We start from the raw sequence: 20,669 nt of genomic DNA, 5'->3' as shown, positions 1-20,669 counted from the left end.
CACAAAACTGTCTGGTCAGCAGAGGGGTGTAGAGGTGTCATATATGGTCAAGTTTCTAACACAACAATCAACAAGATTAATGTAAAAGCTCCAGCTTAAAGTTTAAAACAATATCTGTTGTTACTTTAATGTCAGTCTGTGAACTTCAAGCAAACCGTGGAAAAGGAGGGATTCCTCTTTTGTGTTATGGAGCTAAATGACTTAGCGTTCAGCTCCACTTGCTGCTTGAACATCTATCACAGCATCACCAAGTCACCTGCATCTCTTCATATCAGGTTTTACTAACAATGTTTTGTCTTAGAAAAGGAAGAAAAAAAACACTCTGACTGTATTGGTTTTTTGCATTAGCAACAAAATCAATAACGTCCCCAGATTATTTATGCACGCAGCACAGCAATGATAACTTGATTTATAATTTACATTTTTTATTTTCCAACATAACTTTATGCACTCAAGAGAAAAATGTATTTCTGCCCAAAAAACTGCAGGGTTGCTACAGTTAATCAGTCGTGTTCAAAAGCACTTTCAGAGCTGTCAATACTGTTTTCATCTAAAGTTTAAATGTGTGTTTTTTTCCCCAGAAATTCATGTGTTTTCAGTTTATTGTGCCAAAAAGTGTTGCTTTAATCTTCAGTATTGGAAACAGAAAGGGAGTTTTACTGAAGCAAAAGAAAAAGAGGAAATGCAAAAAAATAAATAATCTAATAAATAAATAATTCTGATTTAAAATCTAAACAAAAAGGACAATGGGTTCAGCTTTAAAAGTGTCAGAAATTTCCTTTAACAGGAAAACATTGATTGTTGGTGTGGTTTGTTTCCACCTTTAGGTTTGTCTCAAACTGATCATGATCACGTTTCCTACATTAATCACATTCAATACGATACACTTTGTTTTCCTTGTGAACATCCTTTCAGTGAATGCACGGAAAGCCTTCCTACCAAAGAAATTACAACATAAATCAATCGGCGATGTTCTGTTCATTATTAGTCTTTTCTGCCGCTTCGTGCTCTCTCTGCGATTTATTTGATTTTTCGACTGTGCTTCGTCTTTGATTTAGATTAATATGGCCGCAGGATGTTAAAATAACAGACAGGATGTAGCCGGTCCCGGTGGCTCATCGGTAAGCATCGAGCAGGGTGTGATTAATGGGTTAAAACCAGCGTCCCTTGCGTCTCAGCAAATGAAGCTGAGCCTCATCGACTGAATAATGCTGCAGAGAGGATGTCTTCTCTTACCAGTTAATCACCATAATCAGCCCTAAGAGACTTCATACCTGATGCTGTGTGCCAATAAATATTTGAAGAAGTGGTTTAATCTTTCAAAATGCTGTAGTTGAAGCAGTCCAGTTTAGGATGACGTTTGACATTGTGATTGTGTTCATTTAGAGCAGTGCTTCTCAATTAGTGGGGCGCACCACCCCTCAGGGTCCTGGGTTTTTAACCAGAAACACGTTAGTGGCGGGGAAATCAAGAGTTTTTGCCATGCTCCGCTACCGTTTCTTGTCAGTATCGGTGGAGGAGAGGCCCACTGTTCAGTGGAGGAGCAGAGAAACTATGAGAAACAAACCTGTGATCTTTACTCAAGACAAAAATAGCATGAAGTGATCAGTAAACTGTGTGAATTGATCTGTATGCTACATAGAAACTGTGGAAATGGCTGCTGGCAGCAGTGGCGGCCCCAGAAAATTTTTATAGGGGTGGCCATATGGGGCCAGAGGAAGTTTTGGGGGTGGCACACTAAATTGGTAACTAGGAAAGTTTAGCCTCCTAGAGTGAAGCATTCCATGCTCCTTTATTCTTTTTAATAAAAAAAAGACACAATATGCATCCAACATGCTTACCATCCAATTGAAGAACACTTTGTTTTTATAACAAGACATTTCAAACAGTTACTTGTAATGTTATCTTCAAATTTATTGTAGAATTTTTAAAAACATCCATGAAAACTTTAGATTTACATTTTTGTTTTGAAAATGGTGAGCATAATAACATATATATTTATTTTAAAATGTGATTATTTACTCTTTAATTGTATAGTTTTATTGGGCTTTTATGTCTGATTAAATATTATGAATTAATAGTATGTGTGATCATTAATATGATTCATTAATGAACATTGGCCTCCTCTGGTGTGGCCAGTGGGGTGGCCAGCAGATCCCCCCCCCCTTGCCCTTGGGAGCGCCACTGGCAGGTAGTGAGACAGCAGCCAGAAAGCTCTGAAGCAACCAGTGACCCAGCCCCCTTGCAAATCAGCGGCTGACAGTCCTGATCCCAGCCCAGTTCAGCCCTTGGAAGTACAACGGAGCAGGGACTGATAAGTAGAGGGAAGGTAGGGGGGAAATACCGGACCGTGCTGTTGGAAAAACCCTCCATAAAAAAAAAAAAAATAATAATAATAATAATAATAATAATAATACGGCCAGGAATCGATTAAACCTTTAAGCGCCAAAGTCGCAGAATTGCGACAAGCAGCAATGTTGGATTTAATAAGCCACAGCAGCAGAAATGAGCCCTCATGCAGTTCATATGTTAGTGGGGTGGCAGACACCTGTAACTTCAATCCAAGCAGCATTTTTGGGTGGGTTACTATTCAAATTAATGGAGTAATTAGTGCTTGAACCACGCCCACCAGTCGCAGAGCCGCGGAGGTTGTCACAGCGAGTGAGAGCGAGCGAGTGGTAGTGCTGACGAAGCTCTTCGTGTAGTACTGGCAGATTCGGATTCGGAGGAAGAATATTTCCTTTCCGAGGATGATCTGCGGTCTTCTAGCGAGACGGAAAGCGTGACTTCAGCGCGCAGCAACAGGGAGTCTGACGACGCGGTTACACAAGCAGCCCATCCAGCCCTTACCTTGTCAGATGTTCCGCGTCACCATGTCCGTGGTCGGGGAAAGAGACGTGGTGGGGGGCTCGAGCAGCTGTACTGTGTCTGATTCTTCACTCCACCGTGCCGGGGAAGGGGGTGGGGGGCGGTGATCGGGCCGGTGAAAACTCCGCTGGTGATTGATTCGGCCCCGGGGGTGTAATCCGCGGGAATTGCAGCAGGAGGGGGAGGAACCGTGGGAAAAAAATCACTGCTACGTGGGGGTGGCCCAACACAGCCTCAGTGACAATAATAATGATGATGGCTGGATTAGTTTGGGAGAAGAGGAACAGTATTCCAAGTGGATCAGGTGATGAGCCAGTTGGATACTGTGGAGACAGGGATCTGTCAAATTCAGAACACATTGATTTTCTGTCAGTTTTTTTGGGATGAGGAATTCTGGACCCTCATCACAACTGAAACTGACTGATATGCTCACTAGTATTTAGAGAGGGAGGAACTGAAATCTGGCTCCAGACATAATGACTGGTACGATGTAACTGTCCCAGAAATGAAAGCGTTGATTGCCATTCAGTTCTGCATGGGGCTTATGGAAAAGCCTGAGATTGAGGATTATATATATATATATATAGTTATATATGTCTACATAGGAACATGTATATATGTGTCATAAACAATAACAACACTAAGAAAATAAGACAAAAACATAGAAAATAAAAACAATCTGCAAATGTGATGCAATCCAATATGGCTGCCACCTGATGACATCATAATTTGCAAATTATGTGAGTGAATTTGTTCCTATCACAAAATTTGGTGTATACTGAAGATTTTTCTAATTTACAATATTCCTCTATCTCTAGCCAGATTTAAGCTACACGCTCTTTAAATAGTGATATAAAAAATTCATATTTCACTGAAAAACCTATGGCACCTAAAGGGTTAAAATAAATTAACTAATTAATTGCAAATCTGAAAAAAATGTATCGCAATTTTTTCCCCCAGAAAAAACAAGCAATAAACATGCAAAAATATACAAGAGAGGTTTATTTTATTTAGAAAGTGCATAACTTGTTCAAGTGTGTAAAATCACTGAATACTGTCATTAACAGAGAGAACATAAAATCAAATCCAGTTTCTGTTCAAAAACATTGTTTGAAAAAGCCTATTGTGTAAACTATGAGTAGAAAATAAATCTAGCACAGTTAGCTTATGTTATTCAGTGTAAATGTCATTTTCCACAGCGTCAGTTGAACTAGGATTGCCAACTTCCCCAAAAATAAATAAGGGACACCTCGCTGTCATGGCCCCCTAATGCTTTGATACGGCCCTGGGTGGGACGGAGTTTTGAAGGTGATCTGAATTGTATGGAATATATGAATATTATGATCTTATAAATCATATTTACCTTATAACACCAAAACATGTAGTGGGATAAATCTACCTACATTTAGTTATTATTATCCTGTCCTGTCTGTCTCTGATCCTGCATCTGCCACAGGGACATGCGGGATAGTTCTCCAGAAAAAACGCTGCCTGGCCGCGGCTGTAGAGCACAGGTGATGAGCGCGGCAGCGATGCGCGGCAGGCACGAATAAAAGACAGAAAGTACTAAAGCAGTAATGAATTATCGTGTGTTAAATATATTTTGGTGGCGCCGCTTTGAGAATGTTACTGTGGCCGTGCGCAAGGCGGAGCTCATGAGCGCTCTGCCTCTGTTCACCTTCTCCGCTCAAAACAATCCTTGATGCTGAGAGTCCATAATATGGGTAGAAACTTGATCTTTTATCTGGCTCAGTAAATGATGGTTTAGCAATATTGTCCAGGGGGAAATATGGAGAAATTTTGGAGAGTGGTGGCTCTGGGTTGAAGAGATGGTCAAATTAATTGCATAATTTACTTTTAACAAATTAAAATAACAAAATTAACGCTAATAATAATGCGCTCATTTTCCTGGCCCTAATATAGTTACGTGTAGCACATTGGTCACCTCAGGGTAAAATACAAATAAATCCTTTGCCACCAGAACCCAGGCTGGTAGGTGATTAGCTTAGCTTAGCTTAGCATGCTAACCACATGCTTAGCTCTAATGCGTTCAACTCTGCATAAACATGATAGTAAACCACACTTTTACTTTTACAATGAGCAGCGTGAGACAATCGGCAGGTGGGGGCCGAGGGTGAGGTAGTTTCATTTTCCCTGTGGGAGGAAGTGGCAGACAATAATAGAAAACCACTGATTTAGAGGAACGAGTGGGACGCATGAAAAGTAGTAAACTTCAGAAAAGACGTGAATGCTTTTCTACTTCCAAATAAACTCACTTGAACTTAATCTGCTCCAGCCACAGACTCGAGCACCTGGACGATCCTTTTACTGCAATTAGCTCATATTCCATTTTTAAAGCTAGTATGTTATTTAAAGCTCTGCTTGACACCTGAGAAAGCAGAATTCTGAGCATGAGCATGTGACGTGGTGTCGCTTTGCAGATACACCTCCTATGGGACAGGGTGCACACAGTGTTATCTTGTAGGTAATTGAAGTTACGCTGGTGGATACAAGATGTTCGGCTGCAGAGGGAAGTGTCAGAGAAAACGAAGTCTAGCAACAATGATAGAACATGATCTCCACTCCAGAGGATCTCTGACTGTACTGTGATATCCCCTCACAATGGGCCATTGTTTTATTTATTCAGTGTGTAATAGACATGCTAATTTGGTGTCTTTTTTTAGGTCTCGGTGTCACCATGATTAGTCTGCCACCACACAGAATGTGGTGTATCGCTGAGTAGATGGAAACTTACAAAAGGCATTTCCTGCTCTAACCTCCCTGGCATTTGTGGGCCAGCACTCAAGATATCTGTGTTGCTTACAGATCTCGTTTCACAGAGCTTTAAAGGTCCATCACTCAGCATAACAACATTTCCGGAGAAATTAATCAGACAATTTGACATGTTTTCAGTTTTTCTCAAATCTTCGCTTTACCCGGTTTGAGGCAAACCCAGTTAAAGATGATAGAAATTGTGAACAGCTCCCGAAACCTGCAATAATTCTATGTCTAGTGAGACACGGTCCCTGACCTGTGGCTGCTGTGCTTGGTAAAAGGCATAAGTAAACATAATTAGGCTGCATTTGTCCATCCTTACTTCCCTAGGTCTGTTTGTTTGCTTGCTTTAGTCATGTTGTGCTGGGGAGTTGCCAGATCATCCTGTGGCCCCACTGCTTCAGCAGCGATGAGGCACAGTGCTGTGTGTAATTAGCAGGCAAGTGCGCACAGCTCCCCACAGTGTTCTGACCTCGTGCTGCAGGAATAACTGCCACATGCACGGGCGCTGCTCGTTTTTCCTACACTCGTTTTTCCGTCAACCTGCAAAGGCAGCAAAGCCCACAGCTTGTAGCAGAAGCTGGTAAACTGTATCCGGCACCTGTAGTCTGCACTTAAACAAATCAGTGCTTTTCATTTGAGTTTCTATTATTTTTATGTAATCAGTATTTATGTATTTATTTTATTACACATATTACATTTATATTATTATTATTATTATATTAAATAATGTATTTATTTATACATATTACATATATCACATTTACATATTATGATAATAATAATAATAAGAAGAAGAATAAGACTTAAGACTAAGAATAAGAATTGTTATTATTGTTATTATTATTATTATATTAATAAAATTGTTTATTTATTTATATGTATTACATATATATTTTTATTTTGTGTATTATTAATATTTCTTTAGTTGTTAATTTATATCAAAAATGATTTTTATTTTATTTTATCATTTTATTTATTATTATTTATTTTATTCATATTATTTTAACAAATAACTTTCGTTTTCTCCATTTCGATTGTCTCATAAATCCGATGTTGTGTCCAGAGACGCATCATAATTATCTAACCTTTCTTATTAAAATAAAAACATGTAAACAGTAATAAAACTATTTTGATTCACGAAAATAATGTTAAACATAATTAAAGAATCATTTTCTTTTTCTACATTTGTAGCCAGTTAATACACTCAAATATGCGATGACAAAAACACATTTGCGAGTTTTCAGGCTTTATAATCCAAAGTTAATATATTTGCACATCCTTTGAGCATTTTTTGTCATTTATGAAATAAAAACACAGTGAAGACCTTTATGTGTCACTTTAAATGTTCAGGAATGTCAAATATTTGTCTCCGTGATCAGCATTTACATAAACCATGATGAAGGCATGCCCTGTGCGTTACACTTATCCTCCCCCATTCATACATAACACTGTATGCACATTCAATGACTTTATTGCAGGGCACTATCCAAAAATTGTGGAGCTTTGCAGTGACAAACCACAGCTGTAAGCCTTAAAACTAACAAACCCTGACCCTAAACCTCATTTAAACTGATCAAATTTGCCTGAAGTCCATCCAACTATCCATTACCGGGCTACACAGGCACAAATGATCAGTCAAACAGTCAGTGCTTTTACATGGGCATCAGAAAAATGAGCTATTGCCATAAATTGCGGTGGGCAATCCTTGTCTTCAAGGGCTGCTATCCAGCATTTTAGTTGTCCTAATCAGATTTTAATCAGCCGGTTATTCAAAGGCTTCTATATAACTTGATGACCTACTGAGGAGGTGAGATAACCATTGAATTTAGTGTTTTGGAACAATGAACCAACTAAAACATGCAGGATAGCGGCCCTTGAGGATTGGAGTTGCCCACCCCTGCCCTAAATAAACTGACTTTTTTTAAATGCATGTAAACACGTTAGTCTTGTTGAAGCACCCGGATATTACAGTAGAAAACCAATTGCAACTGTAAACGGCTCAGTTGAGCTGATACCGGTAACTTCTGGAAGTGACGAGTCCACAGAAGCAATCATAATTGCCACAAATTAACACGTGTAACACTGTCAAACAGTACAGTACGTACCAAATAATCTGTGCTGCAGCGTTGCGGTTGTCCGTTCCTTCAGCCATTGTGGATATCCTGTATTAACTCTGTCTGCTTCACTCCCGCCAGCATTTGTTTACTTTTTGTGTTGCTATAAGCTAACTGGAAGAAGGCAGATGTGAAAGGGTGCATGTCGCCTCCTACTGTACCGGAGTGGAACAAACTTCATTAGAGAGTTCAGTTTTCTAATGTACATGTTAACTAAAGGTTGGTTTATGCTCGACGCGTCCGCGAGGTCCTAATGGCTCTGCGCGGCGAAATAGCGTCATTTTAACAACCACGCCCCTCCACCGCGCCTCCGCACAGCCCAAAATTTCCACAACGTGCACCTAGGAAAATTTCTAACCACGCGGACGGTCGGACGCGGAAAAACATGGCGGACCGGCAAGAACTAGTATGGCAGAGGTTCGTAAATACAGACATTTGTATGATTCAGCTCTCAGAGATCACCGTGATCAACATGTTGTTAATAATTCTTGGAGAGAAATAGCTCGCACTGTCAGAAAAGATGAGGACGCTGTTAAAAATGCTGGAATGCCATGTTGTAAACAACAGTCATTTCTACTTCTACTATGGTGTAGTGTTGGATGCATGCTGTAGAGCTCCATGCTGCCCCCTACAGTTTGGGAGAATATTGGAACACCGCAGAGACAAGCCACATGTACCATAAACGCTGCGAGCCGCATCACCAAGTGGAAAGTTAATGCATCAAGCATAAACCAAGCTTAAGATAAAGGCTCCCAGTTTATTACTCGACCCGGATCTACTTAGCTGTGCATGTCAATGCACTGACTCATTCACATCTATGGGCAATTAGAATCTCCAATGAACCCAACATGCATCTTTTCGGTCTTTTGGGAGGAAACCATCTGGAGAAAACCAACAGATGCATAGGGAGAAAATGCTAAGTCCCTTCAGAAAGGCTACAGTCGGGATTTGAAACATGCCACCTTCTAGCTGAAAGGCAACTGTGCCACCAACTGCACCAGGGGCTGGGTCAGGGGTGGCCACTAGGGATCAAGCCCCGAATGTTATCGGAAAAGCCCCAAATCTAATTTAAACTTTTGATGAGTAAAAAAAAAATTGTTTAAGTTCCAAGTACCTATGGGGCGACGGTGGCACAGGAGTTAAGTGCTCGCCCCATAATCGGAAGGTTGCAGGTTTGAGCCCTGCTCAGTCTGTCGCTGTTGTTGTGTCCTTGGGCAAGACACTTAACCCACGTTGCCAGCTGGGGGTGGTCGGAGGGACTGGTGGCGCCAGTGCTCGGCAGCTTCGACTCTGTCAGTGCACCCCAGGGCAGCTGTGGCTACATCGTAGCTCATCACCACCAGGGTGTGAATGTGTGTGTGAATGGGTGAATGACTGGTTGGGTTGTAAAGCACCTTGGGGGGTTCCATGACTCTAGAAGGCGCTATATCAAATACAGGCCATTTTACAATTTACCATGCAGTACCTAAGTCCACCAGAGAGGGAGCAGTTGAAAAGTGTAGCCTGCATACAGCCTGTTGGATTCTTCCCAGAATAAGAAGTGCTTCAGTAGCCTGCATGCTGTGCCTGTGGGTGTTTCTTAATGCCAAGGAACCTTGTCTTGATGTATTGGCCCCGCCCCGGTTGCCTAGGAGATAGGTCATCAGGAGCCGCCAAGGAGTGTTCCAATGTTCATGTTCTTTCGAGGCGTGTGTTCTCCGTTTGTTAGTTGTTTAGCTAGCTGATTAAGGATACACAGGAGGTGTCTTGTAGCCTAGCCTTGGTCAAAACTACCCAGAATACACCGCTGTATTTTTAAAAGGATGGTGGATCAGAAGCCGACAGCTACTTCGGGGCAAATTTCAAGTTTAAAAGTAAGTCAACTAATTTATAATGTTTTTTAGATCCTAAGAAGTTATCTATGGTTGGTTAGTTGCCTATTATTTGCAGCTTCAGTGGCTAGCAGGTAGTAACTCACTTATTTATTTAATTTAACAAACATATACACAATTTAAAAGCAAAAGGCTCATTTTATATTTATTTTGAAACTAATACTCATAAAATATAACGTTATCTCCCGTGTCACATGACGTTACATGACCGCTGTAGAAGCTGCGGTCATTTGATGCAAGTCTGTTCCATTTAACCGTTTTCTTTGACCAAGGAAGGACAGTGTCCTCGTAAGCAAGGCACCTGGCCTCTCAAGACATCGCCTCGCAAGGCCAGGCAACTTGAAATTGGGAAACAACAGGCTTGGGGAGGCTGAAACATGGATGTTAGGAAGGTTTTGCTTTGTTTTTTTGGACTAAAAGAACCATAAAAGACAAACATGGTCCATAAGCTAATATTTTGTTTGATGCGAGCACTGCAGCCAAAGGATTTCTGTGACTCAAACAGACCTCGGCCCCTGTTTACAGGTGTTTTAACTCACTGCTCATTGGTGAAGTGTTCTCATTTTTATGTGACTGTTTTGTTTGATTGTTTTTTTGTTTTATTTCAAGATTCAAGAACAGTTAGCCTACTTTCCTCAAGTGATCACCACTCCATACTAATACTATACTACAACCTACTTGTAATTGTTTTACCTTCAGATACCAGCAGTGTTTATGGTGCTTTTATTTATCCTATGATTGACTTTTTTTCCTTTTTCATGCTCATCTTATGTAAATATTAGGACCAGGACCTTTGCAGTTTCATTCTGCCAGCCGCACATTCTGTCGTTCAACAACGGGAGTAGAGCTTTCTAGTTCGAACTATTGTTGCCTAATTATAATTGATGTATTTTCTATTAGCTATAGAGCTCCGGACCCCACGTGACTCTCAGTTAGTGGACGCCATTTTGGCATGCAAAAAAAGGTAAACAAACACGGATGTAACCATGAACATGAACGGGATCCGCTTGGATTTTACTTCGTCGGAGTTTACTTCACACTTTAAAACAGAATAAATCGTTTTATATAGTCAGAAATTAAATAGACTGAACATCTCCGACCCTTACCGTGCCCCTGGGATACTTTTTAAAAACGCCAGAAGCTGTCGGAGCGGACTTCTTACCGGCACAACACCGGACCTGGCCGGGGAACCCCTTGGGATTTACCCGGAGGAGCTGGCTCCGGCGGCTGGGGAGAGGGAAGTCACGCTACTGCCCCCGCAACCCGACTCCGGATACGCGGATGAAAATGGATGGATGGACGGACAAATAACAGATTTACACGTAAGTAGTCTCTGTGACACAGATAATAGCAATCCAAAGTGCTTTTTATGTGTGATCTGACAATTGATTGCTTAAAAATTAAATACAGCTTAGCCGGTTAATTGCTGTGATCATAAAACACGTGAACGGCAGCACGCAGAACTCACGAGGCAACGTTTTACGTGATGTTTACTTGCTGCTATGAGTAATTAGACAGAAAAAGCCACGCCAAAATAAGTTTAGGAAGCCCACTAAGAATCATAATAAAAGCATTTAAAATAAATACCATACACAGTTGAGGAAACGTTGGTTTAAGTACCTGATATGAAGCGGTCGCTGCATAAGCGAAAACCTTTACTCTCGGGATCCCACAGCTTCATTTTCGCCCGGTCACTAGCGCGTTTTATTACAATGATCCAACGTTTGCGGCGCTCCGGATCTTGGGGAATCCTGTAGATGGCTCATTCCTTATGTCGTCCGCGTCTGTTCTGCATCCTGGGGCACAACAGGAATCTACCATATTTCCCGTTTGAGTGAGTTTTCTGACAATAACAAATAGTCCAGCTGCCGGCTTCTGCATGCCAATATGGCGCCGTTTCGATTTGAACTGTTGCATGCCGGGAGAAGTGACGTCAACTCCCGGAGCTCTATATTTTGAGTTTCTAATTATTTCAGTGACTTCGGTGAATTTTGTCTTTTCGTTAATTGAAGGATATGAATAAATGTGAGAATTACTGCATAAACATGGCTCAAATTCTAATGTAAATTTCCTCAGAGGGTTTGTTTTCGCAGTAGTGTATAGAAGCTAACAATACATTTATTATGTCATCATATCAGTACATAAGTGAAGTCCAGCGCTTTTTGCCTGCTTTAAGATGGTCAAATGTGAAAGTTAAAATGTTTCATTAATGAGTAGAAAATCACTCATCTGGGCTAAGCCCCCAGATCTTTTTCAATCCTAAATCCGCCCCTGAACTGCACTACTAAGTCTTCAAGCATAAGCCTAGGGAATTTAAAAAATGCAAATATGCAGGACACCGTATCTTAGTGAAGTTTGTTGACCTTAATTTAAAGTTTGTCCCATTTTTTCTGAAGCAGTAAAACATGTCAGATAAAGAATATTTCTGCTCAGTTTGTTTGTCTACAGGGATGGCTTTTTTTTTATTTAATTTTTTTATGATTTTGCAAATGTACATCCAAACACACAAGTTCAGATCCCGTACAATCATACAACTTGTATCATCCGACCACACAGTTGGCAGCTGCTTTGTTGTCTGACGTGATTAAGGTTTTCTACCAGCAGAAACCGTTTAGCACCACACAGATTTGCTGTAGCGGTTTGACTGTTAAACAGGGTGAGCTGATGTAATTAAGTTTCTGGTGAAAGAGCGATTTTTTGGCATACTCCTCCAACCTGAATTCCCGATAAGGGCAAGCTGCTGCAAAAATAAAACAAATCCTCATCACTTTCTATTTTTTTATTTTTATCATTCTGTTTGTTTCGTGGCAGTTTCTCATGCCCACATTTTCTTTTTTAAATCAAAATTACAGCACTGTGTTTTTTATATGTGTTAAATTTCATTTTATTATGAATGGAAAATAAACTTGCTGTACTATAGTGACTTTTTGTATTGTTCATTAAAGCTGAAGCGAGTGGCGTGGATCCAGGTCATTGATTAATAATTTATTTTGTTCATGCCTTTAACTTCAAGCCATTTGCGTAAAATGCAAATCAATAACATAAACACAACATAAGCAGTTAAGGAAAATTGTGCAGATGCTGTAAGAATGTGAACTCAAGGATGAATGGATTTTCTGTTAATATGCAAATTCTGGTGTAACATTAGTTTCTTTTAACTCTTCCAACATACATAGTTATGACTAGTAACTAATATTAAAACTGAGAAATTTTTCATGTTGTAAGCTAACCCTCTCCTGACCTCCACCCTTAAGCCACACCTCTAGAATAAAGGAAAACACAATGCTTGTTCCAGAGGCTTCCGCTTTATGTTTTTGATCTGTTGTTTGCACCTTTTTTTTCATAATCCCTAACCCAATGCACCTAAATAACTGTATAACAATTACTTTAGCTAGATAATATGGTGTTTGCACTTTAATGATGAAAAATACGTTTTTAGCTTTCTTGGGTCGTTCTTAAAGAGACAGTGTATATTTTATGTTTATGTTTATTTATTTGTCAGACGCTTTGATCCAAAGTGACTTACAATTTATAACCTATAGGGCATGTTGTGATCTGTGGGGGAAACCAGAGTACACGGAGGAAACCACTGGTCCGATTGTATGATGGTGGGCAACCCGAAAACAGAGAAGAATCCGGTTAGAGCTCTTATCACGTTTTTGGTAGTGATGGAGGACAAAGGAACAGCTTCTGGAAAACGAGTGGCCGAACACATGATGGTTAATAAATATTTACGGCCTGACTTAGAGGGAGGAAGAGGCCCCACACAGTCTATGGCAATGTGGTCAAAGGGGGTTGAAACCACAGGGGTCGGGTGTAACGGAACCGGGCGAATAGTTTGATTCGGGTTTCCTACGACCTGACAAGTAGCACAGCTATGACAAAAGTCCGAAACATGTCGTTTCAGACCCGGCCAGAAGAAGTGGCGCAGTATGGCCAGATAGGTTTTATTTATACCTAAATGTCCTGCCCACTCACACTCACGAGCCAACGAGAGGATATCATTTCTAAAAATTTCAGGCACCACAATCTGGCTAACTTGGGCCCAATCGGAACCTTTTTTGGAGGCCGGAGTCCAGAGGCGACACAAAATATCACCCTCAACCACATACGAAGCCTGCCCTTCAGGGGACATCGGAACCACACCAACTAGCGCAAAATAGGGTTTCAGAGATTTATCTGCCTTTTGGGCTTCAGCCAAGGTTTTACAGGAGATGGGATAATCCGTTAGAAGTCCTTTGTAGGCTAGATCAGGCATTTTTACAGCCGGACCTGGTTGGGTGACATCATCAGCCAACAGCGGGAACAGCACCGAATCACCAAGTGAGATCTCTGAGTCTTTCTTACACTGAGCCTGGGTTAAGACACAGGCAGACAGTAGGTCTGAGTTAACACAGATTTCAGGTGGGGATATAAGCTCAGGCGGAGGTAAAACTAATACACCTGCAGCGTCATTTCCTAAAATCAGGTCTACTCCTTGAGTGGGCAGCTCATCTAGAATAGCTACTTTTAGGTCACCAGAAATCAAGGGACAAGTGAGGCGAATATGATGCACCTCCGCCGGAACTGAACCCATTTCAATTCCCCGCAACAACACAGAATAACCAACCTGGCTGGTGACAGAAAACGGTAACACATTCCGTTTAATCAGGGTTTGAGAAGCTCCGGTGTCTCTTAAAATCAACACTTCCTGGTTAATATCATCGCCAGTCAGAGACACCAATCCAGTATACAAGAACAACTTAAAACTCGAGAGAGGGGCTTCACAGTTATCTACACTGTGTGAGCTCTTAGCACAAGCAGCTACGGGCTTTGTCGGAGGTGGGTTCCCACTCCTCCGATTTTTCTGCTGGAGATGAAAGCATTCATGAATCACATGACCTCTTTCATGACAATAAAAACACTCCGGAAGGTCACTAGGGTTAGAGGAGGTATCAGAGGGTCTCCTACTTCGACCGGGGTCAGCTCTTGACTCCCAAGCCCGATGCATTAGCGAAAACTCATCCGCTAACAGGGCCGCACCAGAAAGAGTGGAGACCTTCTGTTCATTCAAATACATAACGAGCCGCTCAGGCATGTGTCTTTTAAACTCCTCCACCATAATTAGCTCTTTGAGGTCAGCTAAGGAGTTTACCTCTGAAGCCGAACACCAATTTTCAAAGAGTACGGTTTTCTCATGAGCATTTTCCACATAAGTCTGGTTAGACGGAGGTTTTTCGGATCGAAAACGCTGACGATAAGCCTCAAGAACGAGTTCATACGTGTTGAACACGGCAGTTTTTACATACTCATAATCAGAACTGTCCGTTACTGACAGAGCCGAAATAACCTGAAGGGCCTTACCTGTGAGCCTGCATTGCAAAAGTAGCGACCATACCTCACGAGGCCACTGGAGGGTCACCACAATCCTCTCGAAAACAGAGAAATACCCATCCACATCAGTCTACCGGAAGGACGGCAGCAGGGCAACACACTTGGAGACGTCGAAGGCGGGCGGCAACGATGTGGCAGCCATATGAGACATGGCGTCTCGGGACAGTCCAGGCTGAGACGGAGGCGAGGCCACTGGGTGATCAGCGGTGAGGGGGTAGCTCACGGAGGAAGTATCTTTCACAGTGGCCAATTGTAGCTTGAGCTCCCGGAGGCGAACCTCGGTGTCCATACGTTTTAATTGAATTTCATGTCGAAGGGTCCGTTCCAGCGTCTTTTCCTCAGCTTCGATTTTCAAACGAGCCAGGCATAGTTTTAGCTGCGCTCCAGTGAGCCGTGAGCTGGCAGGACTAGCTCCGGATGAGACAGAAGCTGGAGGCGATCGGTCAGCTGAGGAGGGCTGAGCTGACACGAGGGTCTCCCTCTTCTGGATGAGCCGGCCCTCTTCCTCATCCGAGGGCGGTGGAGACACATCAGGAGTAGATGGCGGAGGGAGGAGCACCTGTGTTTCCAGATAATCCACCAACAATTTTCGAAGAGCAGCCTTGGTGAGCTGCTTCGGAAGGGGGAGACTGAAATGGGCGGCAACCTGCTGCAGATCGGCTTTGCGGCAACTCTCCAGAAGCCGGCGCGAAGGAGCCGCCACAAATGCGTGCAGGTCAAAGGTTGCCATGCTCCGCCTCTAAGTGACACAAACACAACGTTAATATTGTTACACACACCTAAAAATGAGTCGGGAAAGATGGTAAATAATAAAAAATCCCGGACGAGCCCCCATGTTATTACGTCCCCGGCTCTCTAGGAGAGATGAGGAGGGGAGTAATAAAAGTGGTGTGTGGATTCAACAATAACAAAGTGCAGTGTCACTTAAAAAACAAGGATTTATTACAAGAAACAAGTGAAATATTTACAAAGAACCCAAAAGCCAATACTATATACAAAAAAAGGAGAAACGAAAAGCGCTACCCCAGAAGGGGGTGGGAAGAAAACCGAGAATAATAAATTTATAATTACAAAAGGGGAGATCCGAGGTCAAAGTCTAAAGCCGGTCCGATGTCAAATTACCAAATTGTCTAATCCTAAATCCAAATCCAAATTCCAACTAGAACTGCAAGCAGTTATCAACAGGTTCCAAGCCACCAGCGCCAGTCGCCCACCCGCCCCCGCCCTCAACTTCCCCACTCGTCACGCAGCCCCGCCCCAAAGACACGTTCTCCTGCCGGCGTCCCGTCCTATTTTTAGGGTGCAACGAGACTGTTTTTCAGCCCTCTTTCTGAGGTGGTCTGCTTCAAGCTGACCAGGACCAACACTCCCCCTGCTGACAGCATATTCACACCTTCCACTAGAGTAAGCCTCTGATTGGTGGGTAGGATCAACCCACATGGGCTTATGGCATGCTCAATTCATTCTCATTCATTATCATGCTGATTACCTAGAACCTAAAAATGTCTCTGACTGCATTCCTTGCATACCTAAGCAAGGATGTGTGGAATCAACCGGGCCAAACTGGGGCCATCTGGAGCTATCCGGGCAGGGTCGACCAGGTTCAGATGGGAATGGCTCTAAAAGGTTGAAGGATCGATCCCAACTTTGACCAGAACGTGACATAAGCTCCAGCCTACCCAGTTAACACAACCTGAAAATCTTAGCCTCTTACATGCAAATAATGATTTTTAGGAAATTTTTCAAATTTGAAATTTTAAATGATCATAAACCAAACCCACTTTGATCAATCAATACCATATTGATATTGTAGTCTTACGACTCTATAATAATGACAACCACTAAGTTTCGTGCAGATCCATTTAGCCAGTTCAGCAGTATAATTTCTTCCTATTTATAGCGCCCCCTATTGTTGAATCAAGCTGAAAATCCAGATATCCACTTGAATTGACCTTAGGTATGGTGGTTAAGAATAGCTTTGAAAAATGTCAAAATCTTTTGAAGTTATGCTAAAAAAAACAGTTTCATTCCCCAAAAATTATTTAAAAAAATCATATAAAAACAAATAAGCAAATTATCCAAAATCCCTTCACATCATTTGGTCAGCTGCTCCTCCTCTCTTGTCAGGGAAAGAAGTGATGTGATTGTGTTGGACGGCCGGGAGGAGTTAATGAAAGTACGTTTGACTTACTATGCAAATTACTACTAATTAGCATAAGTTTAAATTATTTTTTTTAAATACTCATCTAAATTTGACTGAATCAATGAACATACTGGATGAGACCATTTGTTTTTTTACGAATGTAATGGGGAGAAACATGCCATAAACATTTTTGGGGTACAACAGCGCCATCTATTGGACAAAATTCAAAGTTTTTTCTGTGATTGTAGATGTCACTATGACTGATTTGATTTGTAACTTTCTGTACAGAATCTATATTTTTCATGAGTAAAAGGGCGAAAACTTTTAAAGCCTATTTATAGCCTATAAGCCAGGCCCACTTTTAAATCATTTTCGAAATATAGTGTAAGGGTCCAATGATAAACATATCTGCCAAGTTTTGTGGAAATCCATCAAGCCGTTTTGCTGAAACAAACTTTTTGAATCTTTAGCGCCCCCTATTGGTGAATCCAAACAAAATTGCGTAGATAGGGTTTACCACTCATACTTTGTAAGGGTCTAGAGTCTCATCATTTTATCTTGAAAATTGTTGAAGATATAATCAATTAGGACATGTGCTAGCTAGCGCACTGAATTTGACATGGTGTCATTAACCCAATTTTCAATAATTCCGCGTTTTTCTTCATCACAACAATTTCTCTTCCTCCATAGATCATATGTTCAAAGGTTGAAGTTGATTTGACGAAAAATGACGAATAGGTGATTAAAACTAAGTTTTGCGTTTTTTGAGATCTAGCAAAAAATCTAGTTAGGCAGAAATGGGCGTGGCCAATACAAAAAAGATGCAGAATCATCCAAGGATCATGTCCATATAAAGTTTTTTGACTGTCGGGCCTATGGTTTGGGAGATAGTAGCTCAAACGTATTCACCTCCGCAATAGCGCCACCTAGGTGACTCGGTGTCCATATTTTCGAACCTGAGTAGCGGTCAGGATTTTCTATCAGACTGCCATATCAGATTTTTCCTGGCAATTTCAGGCTCTTGCCCCCATACAGTATTAGCGGAGAAGAAGAATAATGAAAAATCCGTAGAAAAACAATAGGGTTCCAATGCCCTTTGGGCTTGGAACCCTAAAAACTAATCAAAGTATTTCAAAACTTGACACTAACTTTCAGAAATATGTTGTGCAAGTCTACCACGGATTATAAAAAGATTATAAACACTTGTTGTCTTTCAGCCTTACTCAGTTTCTACATGTGTCTAAAGTCCTTTCATAGATTTACTCACTCAAGTGTGATTATTATAACGACAAAAGTGCTGCAAGACTCAATAATAGATTTAAAAGCACCTTTATAAGTGTATGGGTAAATAAGAAAAACACAAGTTATTTAATAAAACTTGTTTTTTCAAGCTGTTTGCTACTTTTTATCACCAACTTCCACAGCCTCTATTTCCTAATTCCCAAGAGGGAAATTTCTTCCTGGATCCCTTTGTGCTACATTTTCCTCCAACTACTGATTCAATTTAAAAAAGAAAAAGAGTCTGTCTGCTTTGTTCCTGGCTGTGTCAGTAGACTGAAAGACCACATTAATTTATATAATCTGATAAAACCATTCAATAGTCTTTGCACTGCTCGTGCCACCTGAAGAAAATTGTGTTATTTTATAGCTACCATTACCATCCTGGCAGTCATTTCACACCAGTATTATCAAGGCTTCTGTTTCCTAAATGTTTAAGACGAGACTTGCAGGGACTAGACAATGAATTAGTCACGTCTCTGGTAGCAGGACTTAATGTGATAAGAGTAGGTAATCATCCTCAGCAGATATATAATTCACTATTAATAGCCTATCTGACTCTAAATTTAACCATGACAAATTATTGGATTTCTGAGTCATTTTACAGGCAGCACACATGCTTCATCTTTCCTTTTCCCTCCCTAACATATTCTAAAGTGTTGCAGCCACTGGCCCAAATGTGTCACACCTAACAAGGCTCGCAGCAAATTTAGCCTGTCAATATGTGTCAGGCCTCATTCATCAGCTATAACTCTTCATCTGAGCCGTCCTTCTCCTTTCACGTTTCACCACCGAGAGGCTTGACTTCTCCCTGAGCCCTGAGTAGTTCTATCCCACCCCGAGGTTCTCCGCTTCAAATTCAAAAAGCAATGACAAGCGGTGTCCTTGCTAAACCAAAGAGCAGAGAGTGAAAACAGGGGGAAGGCTCAGGGGTAGACACAGGGTAACCAGCTGATTGTGAATCTCACAGCAGAAAATTCTGACGTGCAATGTTGTGTGATTGACGTTGGCTGTGTTTGTTTTGTTCTTTTTTGTGACTGACTGGTTGAAAATCTTTACCTGCATGTGACTGTTTTCTGCATGCCAACTTACTGACTTACAAAACACATTTTTGAAAACCATTAAAACATAACATTCAAAGTATTGTATTTTTTTCCTCAGGCTCTGAAAGGAGATTTGGGAACTGTTGGTCCATTTGGAACCAATGGAACCAGAGTGAGTAAACCTATCATACAGATCACAATTCACACAATTGTTTTTTGTTTAGTTTTGTTTTAACTTAATGCAGTTTGACCAAAAAGTTGAAGAAGTGTTTGGCCTACTGCTAAGCGTCTTTCATAAATCAGTGGCGGCATCTTACTGCAAAGCTGAGACGTATCAGGGAGCCTTAGATCGTTCATACGTGGTCAGAATGTGGTGGTAATGTGGCACAATCTTGTTTTTCACAATAGATTACACGGTTAGTGGAGGAGTGAAGTTAAGTCAAGTATCTGATTATGAGTGAAGGAGATCGATAGGTGGATTGGTGCTGCATCTACAGTGATGCGGGCATGGCACCAGTCTGTCGTGGTGAAGAGAGAGCTGTGCCGGAAGCGACGCTCTCGATTTACCAGTCAATCTACGTTCCTACGCTCATCTATGGTCACAAGCTTTGGGTAGTGACTGAAATAACAAGATCACGGAAAAAAGTGGCTGAAATAAGTTTTCTCCACAGGGTGGCTGGGCTCTCCCTTCGAGATAGGGTGAGAAGCTCAGTCATCCAGGAGAGGCTTGTAGTAGATCCGCTGCTCTTCCACATCAAGAGGAGCAAGTTAAGGTGGCTCGGGCATCTGGTCAGGATGCCTCCTGGTAAGGTTTTCTGGGCATGTCTAACTGGGAGGAGACCCAAAGGAAGACCCAGGACACACTATGTTTCTCAGCTGGTCCAGGAACATCTTGGGATTCCCGCGGAGAAGCTGGAGAGAGGGAAGTCTGGGCCTCTATGCCTCAGCTACTTCCCCTGCAACCCCAGATAAATTAACAAAATGTTTGGGTGGATTAAACAATGGCGGTATAAAGGGGTGTGGGGGCCATCTCTGCGCTGTTCAGGATATATTTCTAGCCTGGATGTAATTTGTTTTTTTCGATTGAAGCAATGCTCCTTAAGTTACACAAGCTGCTCCAAAAGAAGGCTGTCCTCCACAGTCCCCGTGAATAACCTGATGATCTGTGCTTCAGCTCTAGCGGTCCTGCATCTCTACATCA

At 41.6% G+C, this 20,669-nt stretch overlaps 1 protein-coding gene across 2 annotated transcripts in view; it reads left to right on the top strand.

Annotated features, from left to right (window-relative positions):
• Window positions 1–20,669, top strand: part of col19a1 (collagen type XIX alpha 1 chain) — a 197,324-nt gene that overhangs the window by 42,829 nt on the left and 133,826 nt on the right. For both annotated transcript variants that reach the window (XM_015944438.3, XM_070542381.1), the window contains exon 10: window positions 19,587–19,640. In XM_015944438.3, coding sequence (XP_015799924.3) covers window positions 19,587–19,640 — 54 coding nt within the window. The remainder of the gene's footprint in view (window positions 1–19,586; window positions 19,641–20,669) is intronic.

This window comes from Nothobranchius furzeri, chromosome 12 (genome assembly GCF_043380555.1).
Source record: "Nothobranchius furzeri strain GRZ-AD chromosome 12, NfurGRZ-RIMD1, whole genome shotgun sequence".
In the NCBI taxonomy this organism is placed as follows: domain Eukaryota; kingdom Metazoa; phylum Chordata; class Actinopteri; order Cyprinodontiformes; family Nothobranchiidae; genus Nothobranchius; species Nothobranchius furzeri.
Note: the sequence above shows the minus strand (reverse complement) of the source record. Positions and strands in the feature narration are given on the sequence as shown.